Source organism: Fusarium tjaetaba, assembly GCF_013396195.1.
Source record: "Fusarium tjaetaba strain NRRL 66243 chromosome Unknown NRRL66243_c0000438, whole genome shotgun sequence".
Classification (NCBI taxonomy): domain Eukaryota; kingdom Fungi; phylum Ascomycota; class Sordariomycetes; order Hypocreales; family Nectriaceae; genus Fusarium; species Fusarium tjaetaba.
Genome location: NW_023501634.1, coordinates 1 through 12271, shown reverse-complemented (window position 1 = coordinate 12271; position 12271 = coordinate 1). Strand labels below are relative to the sequence as shown.

The following is a 12271-nucleotide window of genomic DNA, read 5'->3' as shown; positions in this document are numbered from 1 at the left end:
GTCCATCGGAACCGCATGGCCCGGAAACATGACCACTCCAGTCTGGGTGGTTCTTCCGATGAGGTCGAGGGGAGAGATCTAGCGAACAGTCGGATCTCTCTACCTGTTGACCGCTTTCGACTTGTGAGGAGGCCTACGCTTGAGAGGGAGGAGGCATTTCGCGATGCTTCGACTGCGAGGGGGAATGTGTACCTTGACCGAAAGATGCCCATGACGGAGGACGATGAAGTTGCTGAGCTGTATCGCATGGGCCTGCTGTACGACGACGAGCAGGTTAGGGGCTCTGGGTTCAGCCTTGACAGCATCAAGCACGAAGAACCCGTCTACTCCATCCGCCCAGCCAAGCAATCCCAATCCCGCAAGAAGCGCGCTCAGAGCTTCAGCTTCAACCAGCCGCTCCATCTCGATCTCTCCTTCACAGACCTCGGCGGCTCCCAAGCCCTCGCTCAAATCCTCACCTCCTGCGACGACAACACAGCCCCTTCTAGCACACCATCATCACGCAGCTTCGCTCCTCTGCGGGTGATATACGAACTCGATGGTTCAAACCCCTCTTTCGACGTAGATACGTCGCAACCGCCTGATTTGATCTCAGATTATGATTGTGTTTCGGACAGTGAACTCGATGATTTACCCTCTCAGCGGGAATTTCTAGATAGTGCAGCTACGCCTGGTTCGGAGACGTGGGTGGTGCTAGGTGACGACTCGTAGCAAGTCCGAACTTGGAATACGCAAACTGCAGTTTTGTGGTTCTGAGTCAAGATAGCGATGGGAGAGCCTCATCGTCGGACTGGTCCTCATTAAACCTGGCATTGCTTGGGATGTTTTCTTGAACTGGGCGTGAGGCGCTGGTGCTCGCAGGAATTGCTTGAGCATCGCGATGAAGTTACTTACGGGTAGCGACATGCTTGCATAGTCGAAGCGAGTGCTGTTTTTGTTTCGGATTGGTCCTACGGGACTTGGATATTGTTATTTATATAGCGCAATTGATGGTTCAGACTTGGTCTGGGCTTGTACTATCTCCTCAGCTTTTGATCAATACATGTGCCTCTGTGTGGTGACTGATGATTGATGATACGGTATTATTTTTAAGACACGACTGAGAAGTTGTTCGCCGTGTGGGATCTCACTTACTGGTCTCTGCCTAACTTCGTCCCTGAGCATGCTGCCAGGCCTTGTTTGTCCAGCCAAGCCCCGGTCATATAGTTGAACATCATAGAAAGAACATGGAGTTGTGGTTGTGAATGTGTTTATCGCATTGTGGTTGTTGGTTCAACGCCTGCCGCCCATCCGTACCCAGCAAACCGGCATATACATGCGAGCTCATCACCAACAACGACCTTCCTGATCTAGTCCAACTGTCCATCAATAAGTCCTAAAAGAGCAAAAGTTTCGAAGGGATCGATGGCTGGTGTCTTATCGTAGCTACATATGCCCAAGCTGACGTTGACAATAACTCTTCGCCCTCAAACTCTGAGGCGTCATCCATTGGCGACACGACCAACGACATTAAGCCCAGGGAAATACTCATCAGGGTCCATCGCCTCAATCCAGATGGAGATATTTCGTGCCCCAAGTCAGCGGCACCTTTTTGTCCAATCTCTTGGTGCATCCGCCCCATCATCAAAGTCTCCGACCGGAGATATTCAAGATCTCTCCGTAGAATGCATATAAGCCAAAGAGCAACCATATCATATCCCATAACAAACACAACTTACCTCTCTCACTTCTCGTAAAATCGAAATGTCATCTAAACTCTACGACGTCCTCATCATCGGCGGCGGTCCAGGCGGTCTCGCCATGGCATCCGCCCTCGCCCGCCAAGTCTACACAGCGCTCATCCTCGACTCAGGCGTATATCGCAACGCGCCTACGAAACACATGCACAACGTTCTCGGCTTCGACCACGTTGAACCATCTGTTTTCCGCCGCAAAGCCCGTGAAGATCTTGAAAAGCGGTATGAAAGCATTGAGTTCAAGTCCACGACCATCACAACCGTTCGCAAAACAGACGCCGGTGTGTTTGAAGCAGTTGATCAAGATGGAAATATGTATCAAGGAAAGAAACTCGGCTTAGGTACTGGTGTGAAGGATCTTGTGGAGGAGCAGCCTGAGGGCTATACTGAGTGCTGGGGAAAGGGAATGTAAGTGAGCTTGGAGGGGGGACGAACCTTGCTAACTTTGAAGTTTTCACTGTCTTTACTGCCATGGCTTTGAAGAGCGAGGAGCAGAGAGTGTAGGCGTCTTTGCAGGCGGCATGCTGGCCAGCGCCGACATGCTCGCACACGTAACTCCCATGGCCAAACGTCTCTCCCAGTCCGTAACAATCTACACCAACGCCGACACCTCTCTCCCCTCAACCATAAAGACAAAAGTGCACAGCAGCAAAGTGCACTACGACACCCAAAAGATCAAATCCTTCGCCCTCATCAACGGCGGCCCCGCTGTGAAAATCACTTTCGAGGACGGCTCCTCCAAGACGGAAGGCTTCGTGGTAAGCCATCCTAACGTTGCACAAGCAGCACCGTTTGCGGAACAGATGGGACTGGAGAAGACGGCAACGGGTGAGATCAAGGTTAATGCGCCGATGAACGAGACTAGCGTGCAAGGTTGTTTTGCCTTTGGTGATGCCGCGACGGTCATGAGGAGTGCTTTGCAGGCGATGCATATGGGTGGTTTTGCAGCTGTTGGGATGGCGATGCAATTACAGCATGAACTAGATGCGAAGGATGAGCTGTGAGAAGAAGAATTGCAAATAGATCCATGCTTGTTATTTGTCAATCTGCTTACTGTACCTTGACGTTGCACTCTTGGATCTGGTGCTAATGCAGCATGTTTGCTCTGCTTATTGGCTGCATCTCAGCTTGCCTCTCGTTTGGGTCATTGTACGAGACAACACTCGAGACATACATGTTCTCGACTCAGACCCTGTCCCGTCATAAAACAAGAAAAAAACGCGCTTGAACCCGTTATATTATGCTCTTCTATTCGCCGCTAGAACAAAAAGTCCCCGTACCGGTCGGTGTGTTTGTCTCAGTTGAGACTCTGACTATCACAATGCAAGGGATGGAGCCCTCGGCAGATGACTTCACCTCTCAGACTCACTCTGCTCTTGGTAAGGTATTTGTCATTACATGCAGTAACTTTGACAAGTGAAAAGTCTGAGGGTCAATTGAGTTTGCTAGAAGGGTTGCATCATGATGCAATCGATGGTCCCCGATGACAATGACATGTCGGGGTTTAACAATCTCACTTGATCTATCACGTCAAGAGGCTCTGCAAGGGGAAGCGATGATTACTCACTCTCACACCGCACATGACTAACTCGCACCGATTGGGCTTTCGGGGTACATGTTTTTTGCCAAGATGGATACAGCGGATAGGTTCGTTTGTACCGAGTGAAGATCTCAATAGACGACCCGTTGCATAGCGTCCGTGGGTTTAGAATTAAATTCTCCGCTAGTGCCCTCGAGTGCCGTGCTACAGTGGCATGATAACAAAACATACATTCTGCTACTCTTCTGTGCCGAACCTAAACTCTAAAGGCCAAGTAAGTGAAGTTTGTTCAGGAGGTATTAGGTTGCACTGCTGGCCGATCATGGTCGGACCTCCGGAGTGAGATGCAAGATGATATCTACAAGGATCTCATGCAGCAAGAAACATAAATTAATATGCAGCTAAGCTCGGTCAGCGGACGAAGGAGAAATTTGTAATTAAGACATGCATATTCTATCCTTTCTTATATAAATATGCATAGATCATCGCTTGAGATTGTCTCTCTATCTTGACTCAAAGTATTAGTCTCAGTTACCTTCTTAGACAGTCGTCATCATGATCAAGTCTCTGGCCCTCTTCACCCTCATCACCGCCGCCTCAGCGCGAAAGTGCACAAACATCACAGTTCCTGTGTCACTTACATCCCAAAATGCTGTTTTCACCATTGAGGCGCCGTTGACGGGCATTGACGTTACGAGTCTTGCTGTCAATCTTGCACGACAGGGTGCGCCTCCATATCCTGAGCAGGTGCAAAAGGGTGTAAGTCAATTGCTCACTCAATGGGTTAATACAAGCTTATGATGTTAGTTTAAAACTGTCTCGGGTGATTATGAACTCGCCGCTACGTACTGCGAACCCGATGCCGGTCCTGGAAAGGAACTTCAGATCATGACGCACGGCATTGGCTTTGATAGAAGTTACTGGGACTTTCCATACAACAACTACAACTACAGCTATGTCGCGCGCGCAGTCGACGAGCACGGCTACTCGACTCTGACCTGGGACCGTCTTGGAGTCGGTGCTTCCTCCAAGGGCGATCCATTGAACGAGATCCAAGTCTATCTCGAGATTGCAGCTCTCAAGGCCCTTACTACTAAAGCCCGCGAAGGATCTCTTGGGGTAGGATGCAAGTACTCGAAGGTTGCTCACCTGGGCCACTCGTTTGGCTCGGTTATTACATATGCGCTTGCGAATGAGAGTCCGGAACTCACTGATGCTATTGTCTTGACGGGCTTTTCGCAGGCTACTGCTTACTTGGGGCTATTCGCAGTTGGAAGCAACTTTGTTCCTATCACTGCTACGCCTCTGGCTGATAAGTATCCCGCTGGGTACGTCGGTGTGTCGTCTACAGTGGGCATTCAGATTAACTTCTTTGCCGAGGGCGACTTTGACCCCAAGATTCTGGAGGTGGCGTATGAGAAGGGCCAGCCTGTTTCGCCTGGTGAGCTTCTTACTTTGGGAGCACCAGCTGGGAAGAATAACACATACACTGGCCCTGTCCAGATTGTGACTGGCTGTAAGTTGACCCTCACCACTTATGGAATGAAACAATGCTAACAGGTGCAGCACGCGATGTTCCTTTCTGCGGCGATAACTGCTATTCTACCATCAGTGTAGACGAGAAGTTGCCCTCGTTACTTGACATATCGAGACAGTTCTTTACACAAGCTTCTCGCTTCAACACAACTGTTGTCCCAGGTGCAGGTCACGGACTGAACTTTGGGTATTCGCACACTGTCACTTACGATTCTATTCTCGAGTTTCTCTCAGAACTGGCTTGATGCCTTCCACCTTCTTTCGCGTATTATTCTTTCAGTATCAATCGTACATAGTCTAGCTTGCAGCTAATACATTTCGTTAATTATCTAAACGGACCATCAATTCATCCGTCAAATTCCCATCTTAATTCCCATCAGTTGATTATCAAGTTCTCTTTACCTGCAGAAGCCGTTGTCAGCCGTAACTCCACACCCAAGACCCTGTAACGGGCAGCCGATTAGTGAATGCAGCCACTGGAGCTTCCTAATCTGTGACCTGCACCTCCGTCATGACCAAGAATCCAAGGTCCATAGCGGGGTTGTTCAAATCTCCCCTCCATCTTTGTTCTTTTCAAGCAACAACACGTATACTCTCTACAAAAACTTCAAGATCAGCGCGACGAAGCCTGTATACGAAAGTGCGACGTCTGAATACGATATCATCCACGCGACCGCGTTTCCCATCGCAAATACCCCCCGCTAGAGCTATCACCATGGTCGCTGAAGACTACGAGGCTGTCCTCAAGGGCAAATACCCAGGCAAAGACCATGCCAAACGTGTCGTGGACCTCATCCGAAAGGATGTTCCTGATGCCAATGGTATTCTGTACCTCGAGAGTCAAGTTACTCGAATGATGGAAGATAGCGACGAGCCCGAGCCCTTCCGGTGCGTATCCCACCTTATCTCCAAACACCAGCTAATATTTTGATCTTGCAGTCAGCGCCGATACTTCTACTACCTCACCGGGTGCAACCTCCCCGACTGCGCTTTCGTCTACGACATCCAATCCGCGAAGTCCACACTCTTCATCCCTCCCATCAACCCCGACGATGTCATCTGGTCCGGTCTCCCCGTCAGCATCGACGAGGCCCTCGCGCAATACGACGTCGACGAAGTAAAGCTCACCACCGAACTCAACGCTACCCTCGCACACCTCGGATCCGAGAACCCCAAGTCCTCAGCCTTTGCCATCGCGAACCAAGTCTCCGACCACGTCTCCTTCATCGGCTTCGACAACAAGAACTTTAATGTTCTAAAGACCGCTATCGAGACCTCGCGAGTGGTCAAGGACGAGTTCGAGGTTGCTATGCTTCGAAAGGCGAACTACATCTCTGGTATTGGGCATCGCGCTGTGTTTGCGAGGGCCAAGACTGCCAAGAATGAGCAGGAGTTTGAGGCGGCGTTCAAGGAGAGATGTTATTCTTATGGTATTAAGAAGATGTCGTATGATCCTATTGCTGCTGCTGGAAGAGCGGCCGCTACGCTGCATTACGTCCCAAATAATGCGCCTCTGGAGGGCAAGCTCAACCTGTTGATGGATGCTGGCGGCGAGTGGAACAACTACGCTGCTGATATTGTGAGTAGCTTGCATAAGATCCTGGGTTGGATTGAGCTGACCGTTTAGACACGAACGTTCCCCCTCTCGGGCAAGTTCACCAAGGAGTCTCGCTTCATCTACGAGACCGTCCTCAAGATGCAAAAGGAGTGCATTGCAGTTCTCAAGGAGGGTGTTGTGTGGGACGATGTTCATCTGCTCGCCCACAAGATCGCCATCGACGGCCTCCTCGAAGCTGGCATCCTCAAGGGCGACAAGGATGAGATCCTCAAGGCTCGCACGAGCGCTGCTTTCCTCCCTCACGGTCTGGGTCACTACCTTGGCATGGACACCCACGATACCGGCGGCAACCCCAACTTTGGCGACAAGGATAAGCTGTTCCGCTACCTACGCGTGCGGGGCACTCTCCCCAGCGGCAGCGTTGTCACTGTCGAGCCTGGTGTAAGTGATATTCACAGCATATCTCACAGGGTGCTGACGTTTTTTAGATTTACTTCTGCAAGTTCATCATCGATCCTTACCTCGAGGACCCCGTGCACAGCAAATTCATCAACAAGGACGTTCTGGACAAGTACTGGGATGTCGGTGGAGTGCGGTAAGTTGATGAATGGGCTCTGGTGGCCACCGTCGCGCTATCGAGGCAATTTGCTAACCGGTATTTGACAGCATCGAGGATAACATCCTCATCACCAAGACTGGCTCTGAGAACCTGACTGATGTGCCAAGGGAAGCTGATGAGATGGAGGCCCTGGTTTCTGGAAGTTAAAAAGGGAAGCGAGCCCCAACACAATAATAAGCTTATTTGAGAGATCAATAAATATTCTATAAATATCATCCCCGCGATTTTAATCTTTTATCCTGGTTTTTTGATGTCGAAACACTTGTAGAAACACTCTTTGTCTGAATACTGTGTGCAATCTAAACCCCTGACCATTTACACGGTGCAATTTCTTGGCCACCCAACACGTATGCTCTCATCTTTTACATACCTCTCTCTCCCTCTCCCTGAATTCATTCAATATCTCTTCATCTTCACGTGCAAGCAAGATGAATCCGTATTTCCCTCCAACTCCAGATGCAGAGAAATGGTCTGACCCTAATTACTACACGCGACCTGCCCCCGTCGCACCACCAACTCCGTCCCCGCCCCCGGAATACAGTGCCTACCGTCCCGAGTTCGGCGCCGGTTTAGCACCGCCTCCGCCTTCACGGCCTCTGCGCCCGGTCCGCTCGGCGACGAACCTCACTGGCGCTCATGCACCGCAGCAGTCGGGGTTTCTGGACCCGAGGGGGAATTATCAGGTTGATTTTGTGGTTGATGAGATTCCAAGTCCAACTTCACTCACTCCAGCACCATTGAGTCCCGCGCCATCAAATGAGATTAGACGAGTCAAGAGCTCATCTGCTCTATCAGCGAGATTAGACGCTCAAGAAGATAAACCGAAGGATTCGTCGAAATGGAAAGCTGCGCTTGGAGAAGCGCAGTATTTCGCTGGTGGGCTTATAAGTCACCCCGCAGAGTCCAACAAGCATTTCAGCATCATTCGGCATTCTCATGCTCTTATCTGGTATAGAGGTCCAGCGACTTCAGTGCCCATCACAATCCTCTCAGATGAACCTCTCCCGCCTACGAGAACTGTGTGGTTACAGCAGAAGGGGTACTCAGGAAACGTAGGAATGACGCTTAAGGCAATGATGGGAACGACGGGAACTTGGATCGACGTCACGCCCGCGACAAAAACGGGCGTGGAACATATCGCTGAGGCAGAAGAACGTGGTATACAGCGCGATTTCAAGCGTTTCGTCAAGAAAGCCTCTGGAAGAATGAAGAAACATGTCCCGAGAGAAACGCACATCATTCGTATACCAGCCGCAGCAACAGATGGTTACTTCCGCCTCGTTCTGTGCTCCAACGCAGATGGGAAGAAAGTCCTCTGCGGGAGTCCCGTCTTCCGCATCGCCAGCACATCAACAGACGTAAGCACCGTTCGCGGTTCAAGTCTAAGCACCATGCCTTTGGAAATGGGCATCAAAGTCGCTACCACGATTGGGTCACAGGTAGCAAAGAAGTACACCGGCGTCGCAGGCGTAGTCATCGAGCAGGGCGCCAAGAGACTCACGCCTGCGAACGCTACTATCAAGAAAGTCGCTACAAAAGCGTATCAAAGTAGTGGGATCGGAAATGCAGTTAGCGAGAGCTGGAAGAATGGTAAAGCGGGGCGCTATGATCCGTTGATATCGGGAGAGGCGATGGAGCCGTTGACGATACTTGGGAGTGACGAGGGACCTGAGGCGCCGTTTCCTTTCAAGTTTGCGGGCAAGGTTGTTAGAGGGACGGGGATATCTACGAGGGAGCTGGGTGTACCGACGGCGAATTTGAGTGAGGTTGGTGATGAGGTCAAGATGCGAATGGGCGGTGTCTTTGCAGCGTGGGCGCGCGTCCTCCCACCGAAAGAAACCGAAGATTTCGACGATGACTGGCACGAAGCAATCGTCACAATCGCACCGCTGCGCAATGCCCCTCCCGGCGTAGTTCTCCGCAACAAAGTAACAGTCCACATCCTACACGACTTTTCCGACACGCTCTTCTTCGACCTCCGCATGAAAGTAATGCTAATGGGGCATTTACACCCGTCCACCCCAAATCTCAGCAACGAAGCGTTTCTGGAGGAGCACACGCGCGATGTGATGACCACGACAGCGAGTCTGGGGCGGGAGAACTGGGGACCGGAGGTTTCAGTGTCGGCGGTCAGGGCGGTTAAGAGCGAGAAGGGGTTTAAGGAGCGGCTGGGGGATGTGACGGGGACGGTGCAGAGGGAGATGGATAGGATACCGAGGCATTGGGTTGGGGTTAGGAGTGAGGCTGGGGTTTTGAGGGATCAGGTTTATGGGAATGGGGGGTTGTGGGTTGAGAGGTGATGAAGTGATGGAGGAGGATATAAGTAATGGTAATAAAAGAGCGTTTTCTGATACTAAGGCGAAGCTTCTGGTGTTGTGTTGGGTATGAGAAGGTGATTGCCTTGAAGAACTCGGGCGCGCGCGAAGAAGATGGTGTAGTATAAGGCAGCTCCTCCAGGGGACTTGCAATGAAGACAACTCACAATACATTGAGGATACACTTCGATACGGGAACGACATAACACTAACAAGCTCATATCCAGCAACTTATGACCTGAGCAAGAACTCGGTCAAGAGAAGCATCAGGTACATCTCAGATAACGGTCACTACCAGCAGCTGAAGAGCCATCTCTTTACCTCACGTCCCTATCATCCCGAGCAGCTGAGTAAAGCTTCCTGTCCAGACGGCAAGCTTGTCGCCACTATCTCAAGTTAAAGATGAAGCGCAGAGCCTCTCCCATCAAGCGGCCAAGACATCCCCGTGATCCTTCGCTCGCCCACCTAAATCTCATATCATGACGGAACATCACGGCTTCCTTCTTCCCATGACATTATCCCATGACGTCTCCCTCTTCAAACTCTCGTGGCATCCGCGGATGTCTTTCAAAAACACCATCATGATCAGATCGTGAGTTTTCCAGCTAAACTTCTCTCTTCCCTCCCCAAATGTCCCTTTCAAAGGTTCCCTTACACCCCCACAGAACCGCATACAAGGATATCGTCACACTCCCAGGACCCTGAAATCAAGGACCCTTGAAGGCATCGCGCATTTCCCATGTTGCAGAATACCATGCACATTTCGGACTTCGACCGCTGGGTGTGCAGCTATCATCAACCAAAACGAATAGCAAATCCCAGCACTACCTCGGCCTTCTGAATCATGCCGTTGTGACGAAAGCCCAGGCACGTGGAAGCATCATATCATATCACTCGCAGCTCCTCCTACGTAACAAAACACAATCAGACCACCGTGCCAAGCATACCGGGATGTCATGTGATATCACAAAATGAAAAAAGTCCAGTGGCTGAGAGATCTTTCGTGATGCAGGGTCCTGGGTGTATGTTCTGCACGTCGTAGGATACAAAGTCTCACATGGTGGGATTGCCGGGGGGTTTCTGCCATGGTGCTTTTCATGATATGATGGTTTAGTGTAGATGGCGGAAGGCATGGGAACTCAGGATCTGTGGGGGCAAATCCAGGGTCTCGGGATCAAAGAGGCGTTCTAGAGCGTTATCTGTCAGCGGGAGAGGAGACGGAATGTTCGGCATATTGATAAGTCAATTGAAAGAACAGGGGACGGGATCAGATCATGGAAATGGCCGTTTCATTCATCATCAATCTACCTAGCGTCGCCCAAGTCATCGGCGTAGATGCACCCCTGTGCTGCTCTTGTATCTGACGTTTTGTAAGTTTGCAATGCATCGCTTATCTGCAAATGTTCATGTGGTGTTGCTGCTGCTGTCAGATTTGACGTATGCTCTCAATAGCGAGGGTTGCTTCCATAACCCTGGCCTTGTCCGTATCCTTGGTTCTGTTGGTAGCCCTGATCTTGCTGGTAACCTTGATTCTGATAACCCTCGTTCTGCTGGTATCCCCCAGAGTGGCTTGACTGATGCTGTGGCGGTGGAGGGTACTGATCGGGGCGGTACTCTTGATGCGACTGCTGTTGCTGAGGTCTATACTCGTCCTGGGGTCGGTAGTTGTCCTGTTGCTGAGGTCTGTAATCCTGTTGGGACTGGTGCTGTGGTCGGTAATCGCCTTGTTGCCCTGGAGGTCGGTACTCATCGTGACCTTGAGGTCTGTAGTCTTGACTCTGCTGTGGCCTATAGTCCTGTCCTTGAGAAGGCCTGTAGTCTTGTCCCTGGGGAGGTCTGTAATCGTGACTCTGCTGGTGATTATCCCCAAACTGCGAGGGAGGATTATACGGCTGTTGATAGCCCTGTCCTCCATGCTGCTCCGAGGGCCGTTCATATCCTCCCTGGCCCGACGAATATCCTCCTTGTCCTGAAGAAGAATGCCCTCCCTGTGAAGTCGGCACAGGCGCATTCGAGCCACCAAGATTCGCTTGCGCCGGCGCCCCAACACTGACACCCTCATTCCCAATATCATCCGGCACCGAAATCTTTACCTTGGGTAGATACTTCTGCACCTTCATCTCCACCATGTTCTGCACAAACACCCAGCTCTGCCTCTCAAACTTCCTATGGCCACCATTAACAACCCCCAGAATGCTCTCCCTTAACGTCTCCTGTACCTTCCTCACCAGCGCTCTAATCTTGTTCACCAGCTTCGCCTTGATATCATCCCCAAACCCTCTATCCGCTTGGCCTGGTCCCGCGTCGCGGTCGAGTTGCGTATCAAACGGATTTCCACCGAGGATCTTCTCGAGAGGACGTTGGAATTGATCGGGTAGTAATTCGAAGAGCTGCTTTTCAATACCGCCGAGAATCTTGCGGAATTCAAGACGGACTTCCCTGTGGACTCTTGCGATACCTGTGCTCAGCTTATCACTTATGACTTTTGAGAACCCGCCGCTCTCGCCATCAGCGCGTTCACCATCACGATCTCCATCACCAAATCCTCTCGCCGAACCTTCATTAGACTTCTTGTTCCCAAACAAACCTCCAAGTCCCTTGACGAGATCCTTGACCTGATCTTCAATCTCGCCCTTGACACCATCGCCCAAATCCTTGGTGCTCGTGTTTCCTCGTAGCCAGCGCTTGATGTGATCGAGAGCAATGCGCGTGAACTGCTCTGCGATCGGGGCGTGTTGTTCGCGGAGTTTGGCGCCGACTTGTTCTTTGATCTCGGGACTGATCATTCGTGCTTTTTCCTCGGGGTTTCGAGCGGCATCTTTGACAGTGTTGCTAATCACACCTAGCAGACCGTCAAGTTCGAAACCTTGACCTCCTCCCCTGCCATTATTGTTCTCAAGATGATCCTGCACCGCATCAAAAGCAGCAGACAAGAACCCCTTCGCACCACCTCCACCCTCACACCTT

The 12271-nt window shown here is 51.0% G+C and overlaps 6 protein-coding genes across 6 annotated transcripts; 5 read left to right on the top strand and 1 right to left on the bottom strand.

Annotated features, from left to right (window-relative positions):
- Positions 1 to 15: 15 nt before the first annotated feature.
- Positions 16 to 711, top strand: FTJAE_13574 (uncharacterized protein; the record flags this gene model as incomplete). Its single annotated transcript, XM_037346731.1, has 1 exon — positions 16 to 711. One exon carries the CDS (start codon positions 16 to 18, stop codon positions 709 to 711), a length of 696 nt encoding a protein of 231 aa, XP_037199405.1.
- Positions 712 to 1743: 1032 nt separating this feature from the next.
- FTJAE_13573 (thioredoxin reductase) lies at positions 1744 to 2740 on the top strand (the record flags this gene model as incomplete). Its single annotated transcript, XM_037346730.1, has 2 exons — positions 1744 to 2144; positions 2188 to 2740. 2 exons carry the CDS (start codon positions 1744 to 1746, stop codon positions 2738 to 2740), a joined length of 954 nt encoding a protein of 317 aa, XP_037199404.1.
- Positions 2741 to 3831: 1091 nt separating this feature from the next.
- FTJAE_13572 (uncharacterized protein) lies at positions 3832 to 5057 on the top strand (the record flags this gene model as incomplete). The annotated part of the gene is made up of 3 exons (XM_037346729.1): positions 3832 to 4035; positions 4084 to 4792; positions 4837 to 5057. 3 exons carry the CDS (start codon positions 3832 to 3834, stop codon positions 5055 to 5057), a joined length of 1134 nt encoding a protein of 377 aa, XP_037199403.1.
- A 470-nt stretch (positions 5058 to 5527) lies between these two features.
- Positions 5528 to 7136, top strand: FTJAE_13571 (xaa-Pro dipeptidase; the record flags this gene model as incomplete). The annotated part of the gene is made up of 5 exons (XM_037346728.1): positions 5528 to 5700; positions 5752 to 6391; positions 6440 to 6811; positions 6859 to 6965; positions 7037 to 7136. The coding sequence occupies 5 exons, from the start codon at positions 5528 to 5530 to the stop codon at positions 7134 to 7136; spliced, it is 1392 nt and encodes a 463-aa protein (XP_037199402.1).
- Positions 7137 to 7417: 281 nt separating this feature from the next.
- FTJAE_13570 (riboflavin kinase) lies at positions 7418 to 9132 on the top strand (the record flags this gene model as incomplete). Its single annotated transcript, XM_037346727.1, has 2 exons — positions 7418 to 8977; positions 9022 to 9132. The coding sequence occupies 2 exons, from the start codon at positions 7418 to 7420 to the stop codon at positions 9130 to 9132; spliced, it is 1671 nt and encodes a 556-aa protein (XP_037199401.1).
- A 1617-nt stretch (positions 9133 to 10749) lies between these two features.
- On the bottom strand, positions 10750 to 12271 carry FTJAE_13569 (uncharacterized protein; the record flags this gene model as incomplete). The annotated part of the gene is made up of 1 exon (XM_037346725.1): positions 10750 to 12210. A coding segment is annotated over one exon (1461 nt), but the record flags the coding sequence as incomplete, so codon positions are not given.